At 42.7% G+C, this 19,023-nt stretch overlaps 1 protein-coding gene and 1 long non-coding RNA gene across 2 annotated transcripts; one reads left to right on the top strand and one right to left on the bottom strand.

Annotated features, from left to right (window-relative positions):
- Positions 1 to 1,965: 1,965 nt before the first annotated feature.
- Positions 1,966 to 4,555, bottom strand: LOC130204006 (gastrula zinc finger protein XlCGF17.1-like). Its single transcript, XM_056430481.1, has 2 exons — positions 4,538 to 4,555; positions 1,966 to 4,274 (listed from the first exon to the last, which is right to left on the bottom strand). The coding sequence occupies exons 1-2, from the start codon at positions 4,553 to 4,555 to the stop codon at positions 3,423 to 3,425; spliced, it is 870 nt and encodes a 289-aa protein (XP_056286456.1). The 3' UTR covers positions 1,966 to 3,422.
- A 7,664-nt stretch (positions 4,556 to 12,219) lies between these two features.
- LOC130203783 (uncharacterized) lies at positions 12,220 to 13,293 on the top strand. The gene is made up of 2 exons (XR_008833533.1): positions 12,220 to 12,388; positions 12,462 to 13,293. It is a non-coding gene; the product is annotated as an uncharacterized LOC130203783 (long non-coding RNA).
- The last annotated feature ends 5,730 nt before the right edge of the window (positions 13,294 to 19,023 follow it).

Raw genomic sequence — 19,023 nt, 5'->3', positions numbered from 1 at the left:
ACAGACTGACATTCCAAAAGATTAGTGATGCATATAAAGTCTTTAAGAGCATTGTGATTGGATTTGCATAATAAGTAGGAGGCGGCCCGTGGTTTAGACTTAGGAGCCTCATTGGAGCACAGGGTGTAGTCCAACCCTCTAGGCCCCACCCAGGTCTTCCTTCTCCAGCCATCAGTAGTGTGTGCATGTTGTTTCTCATTTCTGTGTATATGGGGTGAATTGACTCTGCTTGAAGAGTTCATGTGCGGGACAAAGACATGATTCACTTGTTGCTTTTTAGAAGATTCTCTAACGAGCTCGGGAGTCTTAAGATAGTCTTATCTCTTTGGGATGGGACGAGCTGTGGCTAGAAGGTCGGTCCCAGGATAGTTACAAAGGGCCAGTGTAGCTGTGGGGGTGGGGGTGGCAGAGAGCCAATGTGTGTGTGTGTGTGTGTGAGGGGTCAGAGAGGGCCAGTGTGTGTGTGTGAGGGGTCAGAGAGGGCCAGTGTGTGTGTGTGAGGGGTCAGAGAGGGCCAGTGTGTGTGTGTGTGAGGGGTCAGAGAGGGCCAGTGTGTGTGTGTGTGAGGGGTCAGAGAGGGCCAGTGTGTGTGTGTGTGAGGGGTCAGAGAGGGCGTGTGTGTGTGAGGGGTCAGAGAGGGCGTGTGTGTGTGAGGGGTCAGAGAGGGCCAGTGTGTGTGTGTGAGGGGTCAGAGAGGGCCAGTGTGTGTGTGTGAGATGCTGTGTGGCAGAAAGAGGGCCAATGTGCTCAGCGTTCCACTATCATTCTAAAGTGTCTATATTAGGGCTGTGAAACAATTACAATTTTTAATCGGGTTAATCACAGGTTTCTGTGGATTAATCATGATTAATCACATATTACCGATATTCTCGGTATATTTTGTGAGAACATAGAGATTTATGACAAAAGACGGATATATACATTTATACATTCTTCTATACAATGGTGCTGCAACTCAGCAGTTATTTAGCAGTTTTCTTCCATATGGAACATTAATACATCTTCATCCTAAACAGAATGTTTAACCCTCCTGTTGCCTTTCGGGTCAATTTGACCCCATTCAATGTTTAATGTTGGTGTTCTTTGGGGTCAATTTGACCCCAGGCTGTTTTTCACTGTGGCAAACATATCAGAAATATCAACTTTTTTATTTATTTAAAGGGCTAATTAGGTAGTCAACAAACAAACATAAAGTACCTCACACTTAAACTTGGGAAGCAATATTAATTCTAATAATTTTCTGTAGGTTTTAATTGCTGGGGTCAAATTGACCCCGAGGGTAAAATATGTGAGTAAATGTAAAGGAGGGTTAACCTCTTCCACTCCACTGAGGACGCCGGCGTCCTTAAGACCCTCCCTCCCCTTCCTTTAAACGGCTTGCTCACGCAGACCACGTCAATAAACATGGGCATGTTTGGTATCCCAGCATTCAACATATCCTCATCTTTGCAAAGAACATATACATTTTCTTTTATTTCTTAATAATTTTTCACAAGAGGAGCCCTAACACACAATGTCTAAAGTCGCGATCAATGCAGCAAGTCGGGTCTTGCAACATTTCGACGGAGAAAACGTACAGAATACACTTTCTAAGTAGATGTATTAGCGGAGGTATTAGCGGAAGTACTAGCGGAAGTTAGCAAAGAGCTAGGAATCAGAAAAGGTAAAAGTTTTACAAAAAACTTTTTTTTGGTGCGCCAGTCTTCCCTGACAGCAACGTGTTGAAGCCAGGAGAGACCGCTTTGCCCGGCCATGAACACGGTGATTTGCTCCGTTTTGTTTGACTACATTTTATGAGTGTTAGGGGTGAGTGACTTTTCATGCGCCAAGACCGGCATCTGAACTCTGCGGCGACGCGATGATCGACATATTGAGCACCCTGCATTAAAACATTCATTGGTGCAAGTGACTTTTTTCGCCCCGATGTACAAGCGCCGCATACACGCGGCGAGCAGACGGGGATCGGAGTCGTGTTAACGTGACACTAGAGACAGAATGACATGCTGCTGGATCGAGACGACCAACAACAGACGGATTGGAAGCTCATTCTGCGCATGTGTTAAATGCGTTAAAAAAAATAACGAAGTTAAACCTGTAATTTAATTAACTGAGTTAACGCGTTATTTTTCACAGCACTAGTCTATATACAACCTATTTTCTATAAATCTAATTCTAAAGTAGCTTAATCTTAGCTGAATACACTTGTGTTGGAGTCTGTATCAGCTTGACAGTTTGTTTAACCATCTTTATTTTCGGGGTGTTTTGCAGCCGAGTGTGAAGCGGCGGGGATGAGAGTCAGCACCTCCACATCTGAGGCCATGGTGCTCTGCCGGAAACCGGTGGACTGCTCCCTCCAGGTGGGACAGAGTGCCCCAAGCGAAGGAGTTCAAGCATCTCGGGGTCTTGTTCACGAGTGAGGGTAAGATGGAGAGAGATCGACAGGCTGCAGCAGTAAAACAGGCGCTATAGCGGACCGTCTTGGTGAAGAGGAGCTGGGCCGAAAGGCAACGCTCTCAATTTGCTGGTCGGTCTACGTTCCAATCCTCACCTATGGTCACGAACTTTGGGCCGTGACCAAAAGATCAAGGTCGCGAATATCCTCCGTAGGGTGGCCGGGCTCAGCCTTAGAGATAGGGTACGGCGCTCAGACATCAGGAGGGAGCTTGGCGTTGAGCCGCTACTCCTTTGCATCGAAAGGAGTCCTCTGAGGTGGTTCGGGCATCTGATTCGGACGCCTCCTGGATGTCTCCCTTTAGAGGTTTTCCAAGTACGTCCAACTGGGAGGAGACCCCGGGAAGACCCAGGACACGCTGGAGGGATTACATCTCGCTGCTGGCCTAGGAACGCCTCAGGATCCCCCAGAAAGAGCTGGAAAATGTTGCAGGTGAGAGGGAAGTCTGGGTCAGCCTGCTGGGTCTGCTGCCCCCAAGACCCGACCCCGGACTAAGCGGATGAGAGTGGATGGAAGCAAAAATAAGACGAAAGCACTCCAAACAAGGCAGATCCTCAACGCAGCAGTAAAGTACAGTAACTGTAATTGTATCACACAAAAGCCGCGTCACTGGACCGATAACTGATGAAATACAGTCTGCTGACATATTCTTGGTGGAGGATCTCAACTCAACAAAGCTCAGCAGACTGGATCGCTATGACAGCAGCTACAAGCACAACAGGAACACTCGGGGGTTCATAAAACACCCGATGACAAAGAACAGGGCAGGTAAAGCTAAACAAAACAAACACGGTGACTACTCTGCCCAGACGATATTCTCTTAGTGGAGATGGCTTCGTAGAGGTTAGTGGATAGAGTCCTCCCAGTTGGAAGTGAGTCACTGCCCCAAACGAGGGAGGTCCAGTTTCTCAAGGTCTTGTTGACAAGTGAGGGAGTCGAATAAATGTCAACTTTACCAAAACCAGAACAACTAAAATGAGTTCTCTCTTGTGTGAGTTAACATGTGATTTTTTAAATGACTGCTCAGTGTAAAACATCTTTTACAGAGTGAGCAGCTGAACGGTTTCTCTCCTGTGTGAGTTAACATGTGACTCTTTAAAGTTCCTCTGTGTCTAAAACATGTTTTACAGACTGAGCAGCTGAAAGGTTTCTCTCCTGTGTGAGTTAACATGTGACTATTTAAATGACTGCTCTGTGCAAAACATGTTTTACAGACTGAGCAGCTGAAAGGTTTCTCTCCTGTGTGAGTGAACATGTGAATCTTTAACTGATTGCGCTGTGCAAAAGATGTTCTACAGACTGAGCAGCTGAAAGGTTTCTCTCCTGTGTGAGTTAACATGTGACTCTTTAAAGGTCCTCTCTGTGCAAAAGATCTTTTACAGACTGAGCAGCTGAAAGGTTTCTCTCCTGTGTGAGTGAACATGTGAATCTTTAACTGATTGCTCTGTGCAAAAGATGTTTTACAGACTGAGCAGCTGAAATGTTTCTCTCCTGTGTGAGTTAACATGTGACTCTTTAAAAGTCCTCTCTGTGCAAAAGATCTTTTACAGACTGAGCAGCTGAAGGGTTTCTCTCCTGTGTGAGTTAACATGTGTCTCTTTAAAGTTCCGCTCTGTGCAAAAGATCTTTTACAGACCGAGCAGCTGAAAGGTTTCTCTCCTGTGTGAGTGAACATGTGTTTCTTAAAATCTCCTTTGAGGTGAAATCTTTTCCCACATTTAGAGCAGCTTAATGGTTTCTGACTAGAACTACATTTTGAATCACTAACAGAAACCTCATCATTATTCAGGGAGTTTAAACCTGATTGAGGTTCTCTGGTCTTCTTCCAATCAACAGAGTCATCAGTATCTGGTTCAGAAGAGTCTCCAGTCTTTTCATCAGGATCTGGAGGTCTATCTGGATCTGCGTTCCTGGCTGGTTCTGGTCCTCCACAATCATCCCCATCAGCTTCTATTTCCATCTGTTCAGTTTGTCTTTGATGAAGCTGAGAGGACTGGGCTTCCTCTTCAGCTTCACTCTTCACGGGAGTGAATAAGCACTTGAGACCAGCCTCCTCCAGCCCTTGAAGCTGCGCTCCCTCCTGACTGGTCCAGAGTTCCTCATGTACCTCCTTAGTGTGGGAGGGCTCTGAGTTCTCTTGGTCCTCCTGTTCCTCTTTAATGTGGGGGGGCTCAGGGTTCTCCTGGTCCTCCTGTTCCTCTTTAATGTGGGGGGGCTCAGGGTCCTCCTGGTCCTCCTGTTCCTCTTTAATGTGGGGGGGCACTGAGTTAACTTGGTCCTCCTGTTCCTCTTTAATGTGGGGGGGCACTGAGTTCTCTTGGTCCTCCTGTTCCTCTTTAATGTGGGGGGGCTCTGAGTTCTCCTGGTCCTCCTGTTCCTCTTTAATGTGGGGGGGCTCAGGTTTCTCTTGGTCCTCCTGTTCCTCTTTAATGTGGGGGGGCTCAGGGTTCTCCTGGTCCTCCTGTTCCTCTTTAACTAGCGGGGGCTCTGGATGCACCTGGTCCAGACTGGAGATCCAGACCTGCTGCTCAAAAGGAACCTCTTCTTTAACCACCAACAGCTGCTGGACGTCTGTGGAAAAGAGTAACATACATTTATACATCTTATGAATCTCATATTAAACTGTAATAAGTATATCACTGACAAATCTGTGAATTAGTTGTGTATGAGAGAAGCATGACCTCTGAATAAAAAGAACATTACATATTATATAGCTGACACTTATCCAAATCGACTAACAATAAGTGAATTTAACCACGAGTACAAACTCAGAACAAGAATAAAGAAAGTAACATTTCTTCAAGAAAGTCAAACTACAAAAATACCATAATACAATAAATAATTCCATAAGTAATGATCTGCAATTCAATTCAGTTTATTTATATAGCCCAATTTCACAAATTTGTCTCGGAGTGCTTTACAATCTGTACACAGACATCCCTGCCCCAAAACCTCACATTGGATCAGGAAAAACTCGCAAATAAATCAAATGAATATGACAGAGTGTATGAATAGTTCATAGTAGGCATATTCCACGATGGAGACCTCCACGATCCATCAGGCAGATGGAGGTAGAGAGGAGTGGGCGGAGTCTCAACAGTGGGCGGAGTCTCAACAGGCCAGTGGCGTAGTTGGTGGTAGGAATTCCACGACCCAGACCTCGATGATCCATCTGGCAGATAGGATCTTTGTCGTCTCATAGGGTCCGATGACCCCATGAGACGTGAAGTCACAAGGACTCCGGGGAGAAAGCAGAGTTAGTAACGTGTGATTGAGAGATGGAAATTCATCCTTAAGGAGAGAGAAAAAAGAGGAGAGAGGAGCTCAGTGCATCCTAAACGTCCCCCGGCAGCTATAAGCCTATAGCAGCATATCAAGGGGCTGGACCAGGTGAACCTGATTCAGCCCTAACTATAAGCTCTATCAAAGAGGAAGGTCTTAAGTCTACTCTTAAACGAGGTGACTGTGTCTGCCTCCCGGACTGAAATTGGAAGCTGGTTCCATAAAAGAGGAGCTTGATAACTAAAGGCTCTGGCTCCCATTCTACTTTTTAAGACTCTAGGAACTACAAGTAGTCCCGCATTTAGTGAGCGCAGCTCTCTAGTGGGGCAATATGGTACTACAAGCTCCTTAAGATATGATGGTGCATCACCAATCAAGGCTTTGTAGGTTAAGAAAATAATTTAAAAAGTGATTCTTGATTTTACTGGGAGCCAGTGCAGAGCAGCTAGTGCAGGAGTGATGTGATCTCTTTTCTTAGTTTTAGTGAGAATACGAGCTGCAGCATTCTGGATCAACTGGAGGGACCTAAGAGACTTATTAGCGCAGCCTGCTATTAAGGAGTTGCAGTAATCCAGTCTTGAAGTAACAAACGCGTGAACCAATTTTTCTGCATCTTTTTGAGACAAGATGTGCCTGATTTTTAAAATATTACGTAGATGAAAGAATGCAATCCTTGAGATTTGCTTTGATATAAGTAATGCCATAGTGCAACTCAAGTGCCACTGAAATGCTAATCTATTTTTATTCAAGGTATAGTCGGAAAAGATGTGTTTTTAATTTTCGGCGGAAGATGTAGAGACTTTCTGCTGTCCTGATGTCATGCGAGCAAATGACAGAGCCGAGAGAATTAGTAAACACAGAGAAGAGGAGGGGACCCAGGACAGAGCCTTGAGGGACGCCAGTAGTGAGAGGAAGAGAAGGGGACCCAGACCAGAGCCTTGAGGGACCCCAGTAAAGAGAGGAGGAGGGGACCCACGACTGAGCCTTGAGGGACCCCAGTAGTGAGAGGAAGAGAAGGGGACACAGGACAGAGCCTTGAGGGACCCCAGTAAAGAGAGGAAGAGGAGGGGACCCAGGACAGAGCCTTGAGGGACCCCAGTAGTGAGAGGAAGAGGAGGGGACCCAGGACGGAGTCCTGAGGGATGCCAGTAGTGAGAAGAAGAGGAGGGGACCCAGGAGGGAGCCTTGAGGGACCCCAGTAGTGAGAGGGCAAGGTTCAGACACATATCCTCTCCAAGTTACCCGGTAAGTGCGGTCGTTGAGGTCGGATGGGAAGAGGGAGAGTGCAGTGCCTGAGATACCAGGTCATGAAGGGAGGAAATAACTATCTGGTGGTTCAATGTGTCAAATGCCTGAAGAAAGGTCTAGAGCAGGGGTGTCAAACTCATTTTCACCGTGGGCACATCAACCTCATGGCTGCCCTCAAAGGGCCAGTTGTAACTGTAACACGGTATGATTCCAACTACTACAGAATATATTGTTAAATAACTGTCTTTGCATTTGTTTATTGTTTATTTAAGTGTGCTTATATAAATGTATAAATATTAGGGCTGGGCACGTTAATCTTGCGTTAACGCATCAATTAATTTACGCCGACAATTATTTTATCGCGCGTTAACGCAGGTTTTATTATTTATTTTATGATTGTAAAAGTGTGTTGCTCACAGGCTTTTATTTTGTAAAAGTCTGCTACTGACTGCTGCGGAATCGGAAAAGAAAGTCACTCGCTGTTTAACAAACATGGAGAATCTCAACAAATGACGGCAGGTATGAGACCAGGGTTTTTCCTGGGTCAAAATGGGTCTTCGGTGCTCCCAAAAAAAATGTTGGCGCGCCAGCATTCATCTATTCATACAATCGGGCTGTTGAGTGAGTGATCAGCAGCTGGCAATGGAGGACTCAAAATGACTTACATATGAATAAATACATAAATAAATGCATGAATAAATATGGGAATAAATAAATAAATGCTTAAATAAATGTATAAATAAATACAGGAATGAATAAATATAAGTTATAAATCAACAGGACATCATTACATAAATATATTTATACATTTCTGTATTTCTTCATTTATTTATTTCTCTGTTCATGTGTCCACACGTATTTCTTCATTTATTTATGTGTGACATTTACATGTCGGTATATTCAAATGAGCTGGGCGGTCCGAACCTCTGTCTAAAGCATGATTGGTCACCGGAGTGTGATGCACCTGGTGTGTTGTGCTCTACTATTTCTGCCTGGCACATGAAGCTGAAGCTCGCTCAGCTAACCATTTGCAGAAGTTAGCCTAGACAGTTCTTTGACTTCAGCCGTTTATCAATTCCAAGTACACTGAGTACAGACTCGTGTTTTCTTGGAGTCTGGTCTTGTAGTCCAGACTCGAGGACGCAGGACGGTCTTTCTGGTCGTGGACGCCACCACATCAACTGTTATTGTTCATGAATTTACAATTATTCACTGTAAAATACTTTACAGTGGAGTAGAATGTTGCGTGTTCACTGTCGCTTACGATACTCCGCCCACAGTAGCCTGGTACTTGTTCCCGAATAAACGGTAATAACTATAAAACGTCTCGGAGCTTTCCATTCTGACCCAGGGTCACTACAATATGAAGTTATGAATCTCAGTCAAATTGACGTAACGTTATCTTTTAATAAATAATAAACTCGTTGTGCTCTTTAGATCCTCCAAAACCTAATTATATCTCATGTTTAGCCGCTACGGAGACGTCAGAGCCAGCGGAGCATTTAAAAAAGTCCTGCCGAGATCAGGCTGCTCTCGGCGGCCACACAGCGCGCTGAGCGCCTGAGCTCAGAGGTCCCGCGAGCAGGACCTCAAATCTGCGTCACATATCCTTATTAGGCTGAATCTCGATAAACCGACCACAGATTTGATGCTTAAACTACTAACTTCTCGGCTGAAAACATCCTTAAATTGCATTCCGTGACTCAACAACAGTAGTATTTAGAATGTACAGACAAGAATGCATAATACACGCTGTTCGTCTACAGGTCCCTCCCCCCTGAAGCTGGAAACCGAGGGGAAACACTGAACTCGATTACCATTGATCCAAACAGAACGAGGGTTGAACCGGGACTTGAAACATACTATTGAGAACATATTCGCTGACATGCACGTGATGAACAGTTTTTTTTGTTTGTTTTTTTCATCGCAGACTTTTTTTTGCCTTAGGCGCTCGGGATTTGTCATAGGCGCTCGGGAAAACGGAGTAGGCGCGCGCCCAAATGTTCTCTATGCAGGAAAAACCCTGGAGACGCCCTCAAGACACACATCACACGGAGAATACACGAGTTGTATGGAAAGGAGAGGACTGCAAAGCGACAGCTTCACAACGTGCACCCTGTTGCTCTCACTGGGGACGACTGGACATCGGGTGACCAGACGTCCAGTTTCCCCGGACATGTCCTGCTTTTGAGACCTAAAAAATGCGTCCGGCAGGGATTCCAAAAACATCCGGGATTTTGCTTCGTCGGATATTTATGTTTCTCTGGGTTTTCATAAACTAGGATTTACCCCTTACAAGTTTTGGAAATGGTATCTCCCTTACGTTCCACCTTCTTGCGTGAGCTCTGACGGTATAGAGAACAGTCATTGGTCGACCGATCTCAGGGTTGCCAGATACACGATAATTATCCTCCAAATACAACCATGTTGAGCCTTTGGTACGATACTTCACCATTTCCAACCTGGCAACACGGAGCTCCTCGCCGCCTCCACTAGTTCATTGTTGTTTGTGCTATAAACTCCTCCCAGCGCCGCCGCTCCATAGCACTACGCTGCCAGCGGAGGGCACCACGTCCTGAGGGGCTCCACAAAATAGGCAACCAAAAAATCCTCATAGTTATAATAATTATGATGCCGATATTATTTCAGTCTAGAAATATTAGGCACCTTTTAGGCATGTATATCACAAAACAGGCAGAACAAGAGTAATGTTTAATCTCAGCACCCCCCCCGAGACGAAGTGTCCTCTTTTTCACAAACTCAAATCTGGTCACCCTACTGGACATCACTCGGTAACCACAATGACCTCGGAGTGACTGCATTATATTGATGAGAAGTGGGCGCTGCATTCACACGCCCTGACTGATGAACACAGGAGAGACATGATGCTGAAACGTGCGCGGGACACTTTACTGAAGTTGCACAGCAGTGGAATGTGTCAGATAAAGTCACCACACTGAGCAGATAGAGCACCAGAGATGATCGCTGCTGCGAGACGACTGCCTTTGATCATGACCCTGCTTCAGTCTCCAGCGCTCTGTCACAGTGTCTCTGCATAACTGCGTTGGACAATGTCCTGACAGATTTTATGGCACTTTAGTTCATATGGCAGAACATTTAAAATAAGTGTCAAGTTCTAGGAATTGACAAACTGCACTGAAAGTGTTTTCTGGTGTCTCTAACAGGGACAACACATGTTATGGCACTTTCATTCATATGGCAGAACATTTAAAATAGAAGTGCGCAATACACTACTTTTGAATTAATTATTGGATTTTGCGTATACAAATGCGATTAATCGTGATTAATCAGGGAAATCATGAGATTAAAAATTGTAATCGTTGCCCAGCCCGAATAAATATATATGCAAATGTATTTTAAATATTATGAAATAAATCCATTTAATTAAATTATATGTATCTTAACCCACATTACTTTATCAAAGATCAAACAAACATTATTACATTAACTTTGTTAAAATCTTTGTCACAGTTGAGACAGATGGTTCTCCACTGGTCTGGGGCAGTGGTTCTCCACCGATTTCTTGTAAAAATGTAGGAAATTTACTTTAAAAAATCTCCTAATTGCGACAGTAAAATTGTTTGATTGCCAGAGTAATGGAAGTCAGGGACATCCTTAACACATCTGCATCAGTCATTGCCTGGGACTCTGAGGAAAAACATATCTAGAATGTCTCAAACAATAAAGAAATGACAGATTTCTTTCATCATTTAGGACTTCTACTTTGAAAAATGTCCTAATTGATACATTGAAATTGTTTGATTGCCAGGCTAGGGGAATTCAGATATGTCTTGAACACATCAGCATCAGTCATTTCCTGGAACTCTTGGGGAAATATATTTACAGGACTTCAAATAATCAGAAATGTGCTTTTTTAACATACAAGTCTGACTTTTATGTTTATAAACTCTACCTTGCTCCAGTAAAAATGTTTTAATTTTAGTGTAATCTAAGCTAAATCTTAGAAACAATCTATAAAGATACAAAATCAATTCATTGTTTACTTTAATATGCTCGTGTATGATTTGTCGACATCTTATTTTGAAAAACGGATGTTGTTTCACGTGGTTCTTTCCGCTAACTTTATCAAAACCCTCGCGCGCTCCCGATCGATGCATTTACCGTGAACATCAGTCTATAGGGGCTCAGAAATGTAAGTGTCGGCTGAGTTGACCGCAGTCTCCACATGCAGACCCCGTACCACGCGGCCTGGAGACCCGGAACAACGAAGAAGAAGCACCAACCTGATGCGTGTCGCTCGTGTTCTCTGAGCGGAGACACGGTGTCCTCATAAGCTGCTGTCAATGTGTCCAACAGCCCAGAAGACTCTTCAACGGCCGCGTGGACTCGCTGCTTCACCAACAGCCTCATCTTTTCTCCCGGAGACACGGAGACCGACAGCGGAGGCTCCTCGGACTCCATTTTTTAACGACGCATGCGCAGTTGGATGTAGTGCATGATGGGAAACGCCTCGCTGTCGTCACGGAGAGCTGATTGGCTCTTAGATTTGACCACAAACGCCACGATATATACACAATATGCTGTCATGTTGTCATGGTAACGGGATGTATTCAAGCCCTAAAGTCTCCCACACTCAAGCTCTTAATAATAATAATGCATTTCATTTTTATCGCACTCTTCCTTCAAAGAATCTCAGAGTGCCACACATATTGTAAAAACAAATAAAACAGATTAAAACATAGTTAAAGCAACCCATAAAAAATAAGAATGTCATAGCTGACAATAAATTAACTCAAGGTAAAAAATGCCTTCCTGAATAAAAAGGTTTTTAGGCCAGTCTTAAAAGAGTTCAGTGTCTGAGTTGCCCTCAGGTGGTCAGGGAGACTGCTCCACAAGCGTGGCGCTGCCGAGCAAAAGGCCCGGTCGCCCATGGTTAACAGGTGACGTCAGTGAGCCTTTGAGGGTTCAGGGTTTATTATATATTACAATATTATTGTATTGGGTCATCCAACAACAACAGAACACACCAGCCTCGACCTTTAGTCTGACTATTCAACATCAAACAGAATGAAAGTCCATCACCAGGTGGCGCTAATATATATATAACAGATATATACATATATATATATATATATATATATATATATATATATATATATACATATAGCTTTGAATTGAAAAAAATGTATGTTTGTGATGCCAAGTACAGCGATGGTTACTGTGTATTTACTAGTGTGGCAGAGGGTAGCCTCACTCTGGGCGTCAGCACACCTAATTCGGGGGAGCCAATCACGGTGCGCGGGGCCCGGTAAAAGTGACGGAAGTGTTTGGTTCTCCCATGACATCAAGCACGGCTTCCGCCACGTTTGCGGACGCGTTGGGCTCCCCTCCTCCTGTACGGAGGTTCATCTCTGGTGCGCGCTGGTGAGTTCAGTTCCACTCCAGCTGTTATGATCTCACTGTGACGTGTCCCTAACTCGTTCCGGTTTTTATATAGCCGGCAGCTTGCCTCCTCCCACCTTCCAAGTGGAATGCTTGGAATGCCCGACTGATCGGTAGGTGACTTCCGGGTACTGGATCTCGTAGCTTGGGAGGTATAACTATGTTTTGACGGGCTTTCGTCCTTTTATTTTAGGAGACTGTTGGTCGGGTCAGCGGAACGCTGCCGTACTCCACATGGGCCACTGCTGTTTTGCCTAGGGTTGTTTTAACCACTGCCGTGGCACTGTTGAGCGTCCACAAACGCTATTTACGCCAACGCAACGGCGTCGGCTGTGGCTGCGTCGCGGCCCGACCGGCACCGGGCACCGGGCCGAGCCAACACTGCCTCTGCGGCGCGTGGGACGCCATTTAGCTCCCTTTGAGGAGGAGCCGTTACTGGGGTTTATTAGGTTGTCTTGTGTTTATCTGTTGTTTTTGGTTTCTCATTTGTCTCCTGCTTATTATTTGTCTTGTTTGATTTTGCCACGTGTGGTTTTCCCTTCATGGGGAAACCCGGTTTTGTTATTAATTGAGTTAGTCTTTTGTGTTTGTAGGTGCTCGCAGACCAAGGTGGCGGGAGTGGCACTTCCGGGATTTGGGGTCTCCCTTTGTGTGTTGTGTTTGTAAGTTATCTCCAGTGCCGACCCTCACGTGTGTTTGTGTGAGTGTGTTGAGGGCGTGCACGAGTGATTGGGACGCTTACTTTGCTTTTGGGACCCCACCCGCGCTGGTCTACCTCACCCGCCACCGGTCAGTCCCCGCCCTACACCTTTATTTTCAGTAACGGCTCTTTTTATTATTATCTTGCATTTTATACCTTGTGTGATGGAATAAATATTGTAAATGGATTGGAACCTCGTCTCTCGCTACTTGTCTGTATAAGGAACCAGCGTGTCCTCCCAGTCTGAGGACTGGGTTCACTACTACAGTCACCACACTAGTTTAAGTACAGTGATGGTTACTGTGTATTTACTAGTATTAGTACAGTGATGGTTACTGTGTATTTACTAGTATTAGTACAGTGATGGTTACTGTGTATTTACTAGTATTAGTACAGTGATGGTTACTGTGTATTTACTAGTATTAGTACAGTGATGGTAACTGTATTTACTAGTATTAGTACAGTGATGGTTACTGTGTATTTACTAGTATTAGTACAGTGATGGTTACTGTGTATTTACTAGTATTAGTACAGTGATGGTTACTGTGTATCTACTAGTATTAGTACAGTGATGTTACTGTGTATTTACTAGTATTAGTCCAGTGATGGTTACTGTGTATTTACTAGTATTAGTCCAGTGATGGTTACTGTGTATTTACTAGTATTAGTACAGTGATGGTTCCTGTGTATTTACTAGTATTAGTACAGTGATGGTTACTGTGTATTTACTAGTATTAGTACAGTGATGTTGCTGTGTATTTACTAGTATTAGTACAGTGATGGTTACTGTGTATTTACTAGTATTAGTACAGTGATGGTTACTGTGTATTTACTAGTATTAGTACAGTGATGGTTACTGTGTATTTATTAGTATTAGTACAGTGATGGTTACTGTGTATTTATTAGTACAGTGATGTTACTGTGTATTTACTAGTATTAGTACAGTGAAGACCCTGGCACCAACATAGACCCTGGCACCAACACACTGGAGAGAACCTCTGTCCTCCTGGATCAGGACTTGACCTTTAACCCCACATGAAGAACATCTCAAGGACTCAATGTTTCATCGACTAAACATTAAACAATCAGACACATCTTGTCTCAAAAAGATGCAGAAAAACTGGCTCAGACGTGTGTCACTTCTAGACTAGATTACTGCAACTCCTTATTATCAGGCTGCTCTATAAGTCTCTTAGGTCAACTCCTTATTATCAGGCTGCTCTATAAGTCTCTTAAGTAAACTCCTTATGATCAGGCTGCTCTATAAGTCTCTTAAGTCAACTCCTTATTATCAGCTGCTCTATAAGTCTCTTAAGCAGTGTTGGGCAAGTTACTGAAAATTAGTTACAGTTACTAGTTACTTATTTTAAAAGTAATTTAATTACTTTACTAGTTACTGTATATCAAAAGTAATTAGTTACGAGGGAAAGTAACTTTTAAGTAACTTTTGTCTGCTTTTTTAATGTAATGAACAGTCAAACACAATAAACATATTTTGTCGACCTATTTATTGCAATCAACAGGGCAACAGGCCTTCAAATCAAGCAGTAGTACAAAAGTCCCTTTTAATACTTAACTTTATACAAAATAACTGTCTCTTAGATGTGGATAGGGTCTTTGCACCTGCACATAATTTACAACTCACCACTACATTGTTGTCTTTAATTTCGACGAGCGAAAAGTAATGTCCATACTTCCAGGAGAGAAAGCTCATTCTATCCGCACTGTCGGCCATGATGTGGTTTAATGCTCATTGATTGATTCGGTTGGTGTATATTGTAGCGACCCTGTGAAGTGGCTGTCAATCACAGTGTGGCACCGTGCATGCTGGTCGAGGGGGCGTGCCTGTGATTGGCGGAGTAGAGGGGAAGCGGGGTTAACCTGTCGGAAAACGGGAGTTAAGGTTGGTTGACGGGAACCGTTGTTGTTGACGTTCGAGCTGCTGAGCCGAGAGGAGCAGCTGTCTGTAACATGTAAATCCGCATCATGTAAACACACTGTGTTGGTGGATGCCCAATAAAGTGAGGATTAATAACGTTGTCCCGTCTCCGTGTCATCAGTGCCATAATGTCCGAGACGTTACAATATCATTGCGCCACCAAGGTCCTGCGATGTCGGATCAGAAGCAGCTAAAGTAGGCCTAGCTTGTCTTCTTGTCTGCAAGTGTTCATTTTTCACAAAAGAGAGTAACGCGAGTAACAAACTCATTTACATTTCAGTAATTACCTTCGCATTGAAAATGCCGGAAGGTTATGTTTTGATCGCCGTGTATTTATTTATTTATTTATTTGTATGCGTGTTATTCGCAAAACTCAAAAAGTATTGAACCGAATGGCATGAAATTTGGTGGGATGATTGGTTATTATCCGGGGACCAGTTGATTAGATTTTGGGATCGATCGGGTCAAAGGTCAAGGTCAAAGGTCATGAACAGGTCAAAAATCTTTCGCAGAACTCAAAAAGTATTGAACCGAATCGCATGAAATTTGGTGGGATGATTGTTTATTATCCGGGGACAAGTTGATTAGATTTTGGGATCGATCGGATCAAAGGTCATGAACAGGTCAAAATCTTTCGCAGAACTGAAAAAGTATTGAACCGAATCGCATGAAATTTGGTGGGATGATTGTTTATTATCCGGGGACCAATTGACTAGATTTTGGGATCGATCGGGTCAAAGGTCAAGGTCAAAGGTCATGAACAGGTCAAAAATGTTCTTGAATCGCATGAAATTTGGTGGGATGATTGGTTATTATCCGGGGACCATTTGATTAGATTTTGGGATCAATCGGGTCAAAGGTCAAGGTCAAGGTCATGGAAAGGTCAAACTATCTTTTTACCATAGCACGATACATTTTTGTCCAATTGGCATGCAACTAATGCCAAAATGTTCATAATTCAATGCCCAATCTTGTGATATGCGAAGGTATGCGCTCTACCGAGTGCCCATTCTAGTTGTAACTGCGTTAGTTGAGTTAAAAAAATACTTCGTTACATGCTCGTTACCGCTAAAAGTAGTGGAATTACAGTAACGCGTTACTCCCAACACTGCTCTTAAGTCAACTCCTTATTATCAGGCTGCTCTATAAAAGGCCCTCCTTTTATCATTTTAAAACCAGCCTCCTTTTTAATTTTTCTTTAGTCCCCTTTTTTTGGGCTCTAAAGTCTCAATCAATTTTTAAGGCTGCTCTATAATTCTTAGTCAACTCCTTATTATCAGGTGTCTATGGCCCCCTCCTTTTTGGCCCAAATCCTTTAATTTTTTCAGGCTGCTCTTTTTTTAGTCCCCCTTAAAACCTCTTAATCTTTTATCCCCATTTCACTCTTATAAGTCTCTTATCCTTTTTTAATCACTCTTATAAGCTCTTATAACCCTTAATCACCTTATAAGCTCTTATAATCCTTATTCCTTTTTATAATTTTGGGTTTCCAATCCTTATTTCCTTTATAAGCTCTTTAACTCCTTTTTTCAAACGCTCCTTAAGCTCTTAAACCCCTTTTATCACTCTTATAACCCGGGCCTCCTTTTTAAGGGTCTCTTAACCCTCCTTTTTAACCTCAAAATTCCCCAAATTTTTTTCCCCTTCTTTCTTTAAGTCAACCCCTTTTTAATCAGGCTGCTCTTAATCTTTAAAATTCCTTTGGGCTCTTTAACTTTATAAACTCCTTTTTATAGGTCTCTATAAGTCTCTTAGTAAACCCCTTTTTATCAGGCTGCTCTATAAGTTTTTTTTAAATTTCAAACTCCTTTTTAAGGTCTCTTAAGCCCACCCTTTTTTAGGCTGCTCTATAAGTTTTTTTTCCCCTTTTAGGGTTTTTTATAATTTCTCTTAAGTTCATCCTTTATTTCAGGCTGCTCTAAAACTCTTACAATCCTTTTATCAGGTCTTTTAAAAGCCCAATCCCCTTTTATCAGGCTGCTCTATAAGTTTTAGTCAACCCCTTTTTAATCAGGCTGCTCTATAATTTTTCCCCTTTTTTTAAAGGTCCAATTTAATTCCCCCTTTGTCAAATCCTTATAAACTCCTTATTAAGGTCTCTTAAGCCCTTTTCCACCTTAAAAGTCTCAAAACCCCTTTTTTTCCCCTTATAACCCGTAAACCCTTTTTGGGTTCTTAATTCTTGGGCCCCCTTTTTCTATAATTTTTTATAAACCCCTTTTTACCCGGGTCAAACCCTTTTTAACCCTTTTTCAGGGCTTTTAAAAGCCCTTTTAAAATTTCCTTTATAAGCTCTTAAAAGTCCCCCTTAATCACTCTTATAAGTTTTTTCCCTTTTATTAAGGGCTCTTATAATCCTTAAGGGTAAAATTTTAACCCCTTTTAAAAGTCCTTATAACTCCTTAAGTCAAATCCTTTTTACCTTTATGTTTTTTTAGGCCTCTTTTTAAACTCTTATAAGCTCTTATAATCCTTTATCCTTTTAAAGCTCTTAATCCCCTCCTTTGGGGGCCCTATAATTTTCCCCCTTAAAAGGGTCAACCCCTTTTTAATCACTTTTAAATAACCTTTTAAGCCCTCCTTAATCACTCTTATAGCTTTTAAAAGCCCTTTTTTAATCACTTTTTTAAAAGGTTTTTTGGTTTTAAAATTTTAGTCAACTCCTTATCAGGCTGCTCTATAAGTCTCTTAAGTCAACTCCTTTTATCAGGCTGCTCTATAAGCCCTTTAAAGTCAACTCCTTTTATCAGGCTGCTCTATAAGTCTCTTAGGTCAACTCCTTATTATCAGGCTGCTCTATAAGTCTCTTAGTCAACTCCTTTTTTCAGGCTTCTATAAGTCTTTTAAAGTCAACTCCTTTTATCAGGCTGCTCTATAAGTCTTTTAAAGTCAACTCCTTTTAGGGCTTTTTTCCTTAATCCTTTTTGGGTCCTTTTTTTTAAATTTTTCCCGGGTCTTAAGTTTTACCCTTTTTTTTTCCCTTTAAGTCTTTTAAAGTCAACTCCTTTTATCAGGCTGCTCTATAAGTCTCTTGGGTCAACCCCTTTTTTTTGGTTTCCTATAAGTCTCTTGGGTCAACTCCTTATTATCAGGCTGCTCTATAATTCTTTAACCCCTTTTTCCCGGGTTTTTTCCGGGGTAACCCCTTTTTCCCGGGCCTTTTCCCCAAAACTCCTTTTTTCAGGCTGCTCTATAAGTCTCTTAAGTCAACTCCTTTTTTCAGGCTGCTCTATAAGTCTCTTATCAACTCCTTATTATCAGGCTGCTCTATAATCTCTTGAACCCTTATTATCAGGCTGCTCTATAAGTCTCTTAGGTCCTCCTTTTATCTTTTTTTCCTTTTTAAACCCTTTTAATTTTTAAAGCCCCAAAATCCTTTTTCATTTTTTTTTTAAACCCTTTTTTTTAAAAATTCAAATCAACCCTTTTAAGGTTTTTTTAAAACTTTATTTTGCCAAAATCTTTAAGAAACATTTGCCAAAAGCTTTAGCCCTTTTTTCCTCTTAATTTTTCCCTTTTTAAGGCCCCGGGCTTTGTAACCCTTTCCCCCTTTAAGTTTTGCCCCTTTATTGGCTGTTTTTTTTAAAATTTAAACCGCCTTTTTAAAAGCCCCCCCCTTTTATAACCCTTTAGTTTTGGGCCCCCTTTTTTCCCCTTTAAATTTTTCCTCTTGTTCCATAGTTTCTGCCCCCTTTTCACCTGCCCCCTTTTTTCCCTCCCGGCCTGGGGGCCCTTTAAACCCAAAACCTTTTTTTTCCCCCCTTTTACCCCTTTAATTTTGGGGGCTTTCCCCTTTCCCCCAAAAGGCTTTGGGAACCTTTTCCCCTTTTTCTTTTCCCCTTTTAGGTTTAGTCCTGGCCCCTTTTCCCCTTTTTCCCATACCCCAATAAGGTCCCCTTTTCCCCCCTTTTTTTTAAAAAGGGGAAAACCCTTCCCCCCCCTTTTTTTTCCCCCCTTTTTGAACCAGTCCCCTTTCCC

This window comes from Pseudoliparis swirei, chromosome 13 (genome assembly GCF_029220125.1).
Source record: "Pseudoliparis swirei isolate HS2019 ecotype Mariana Trench chromosome 13, NWPU_hadal_v1, whole genome shotgun sequence".
In the NCBI taxonomy this organism is placed as follows: domain Eukaryota; kingdom Metazoa; phylum Chordata; class Actinopteri; order Perciformes; family Liparidae; genus Pseudoliparis; species Pseudoliparis swirei.
Note: the sequence above shows the minus strand (reverse complement) of the source record. Positions and strands in the feature narration are given on the sequence as shown.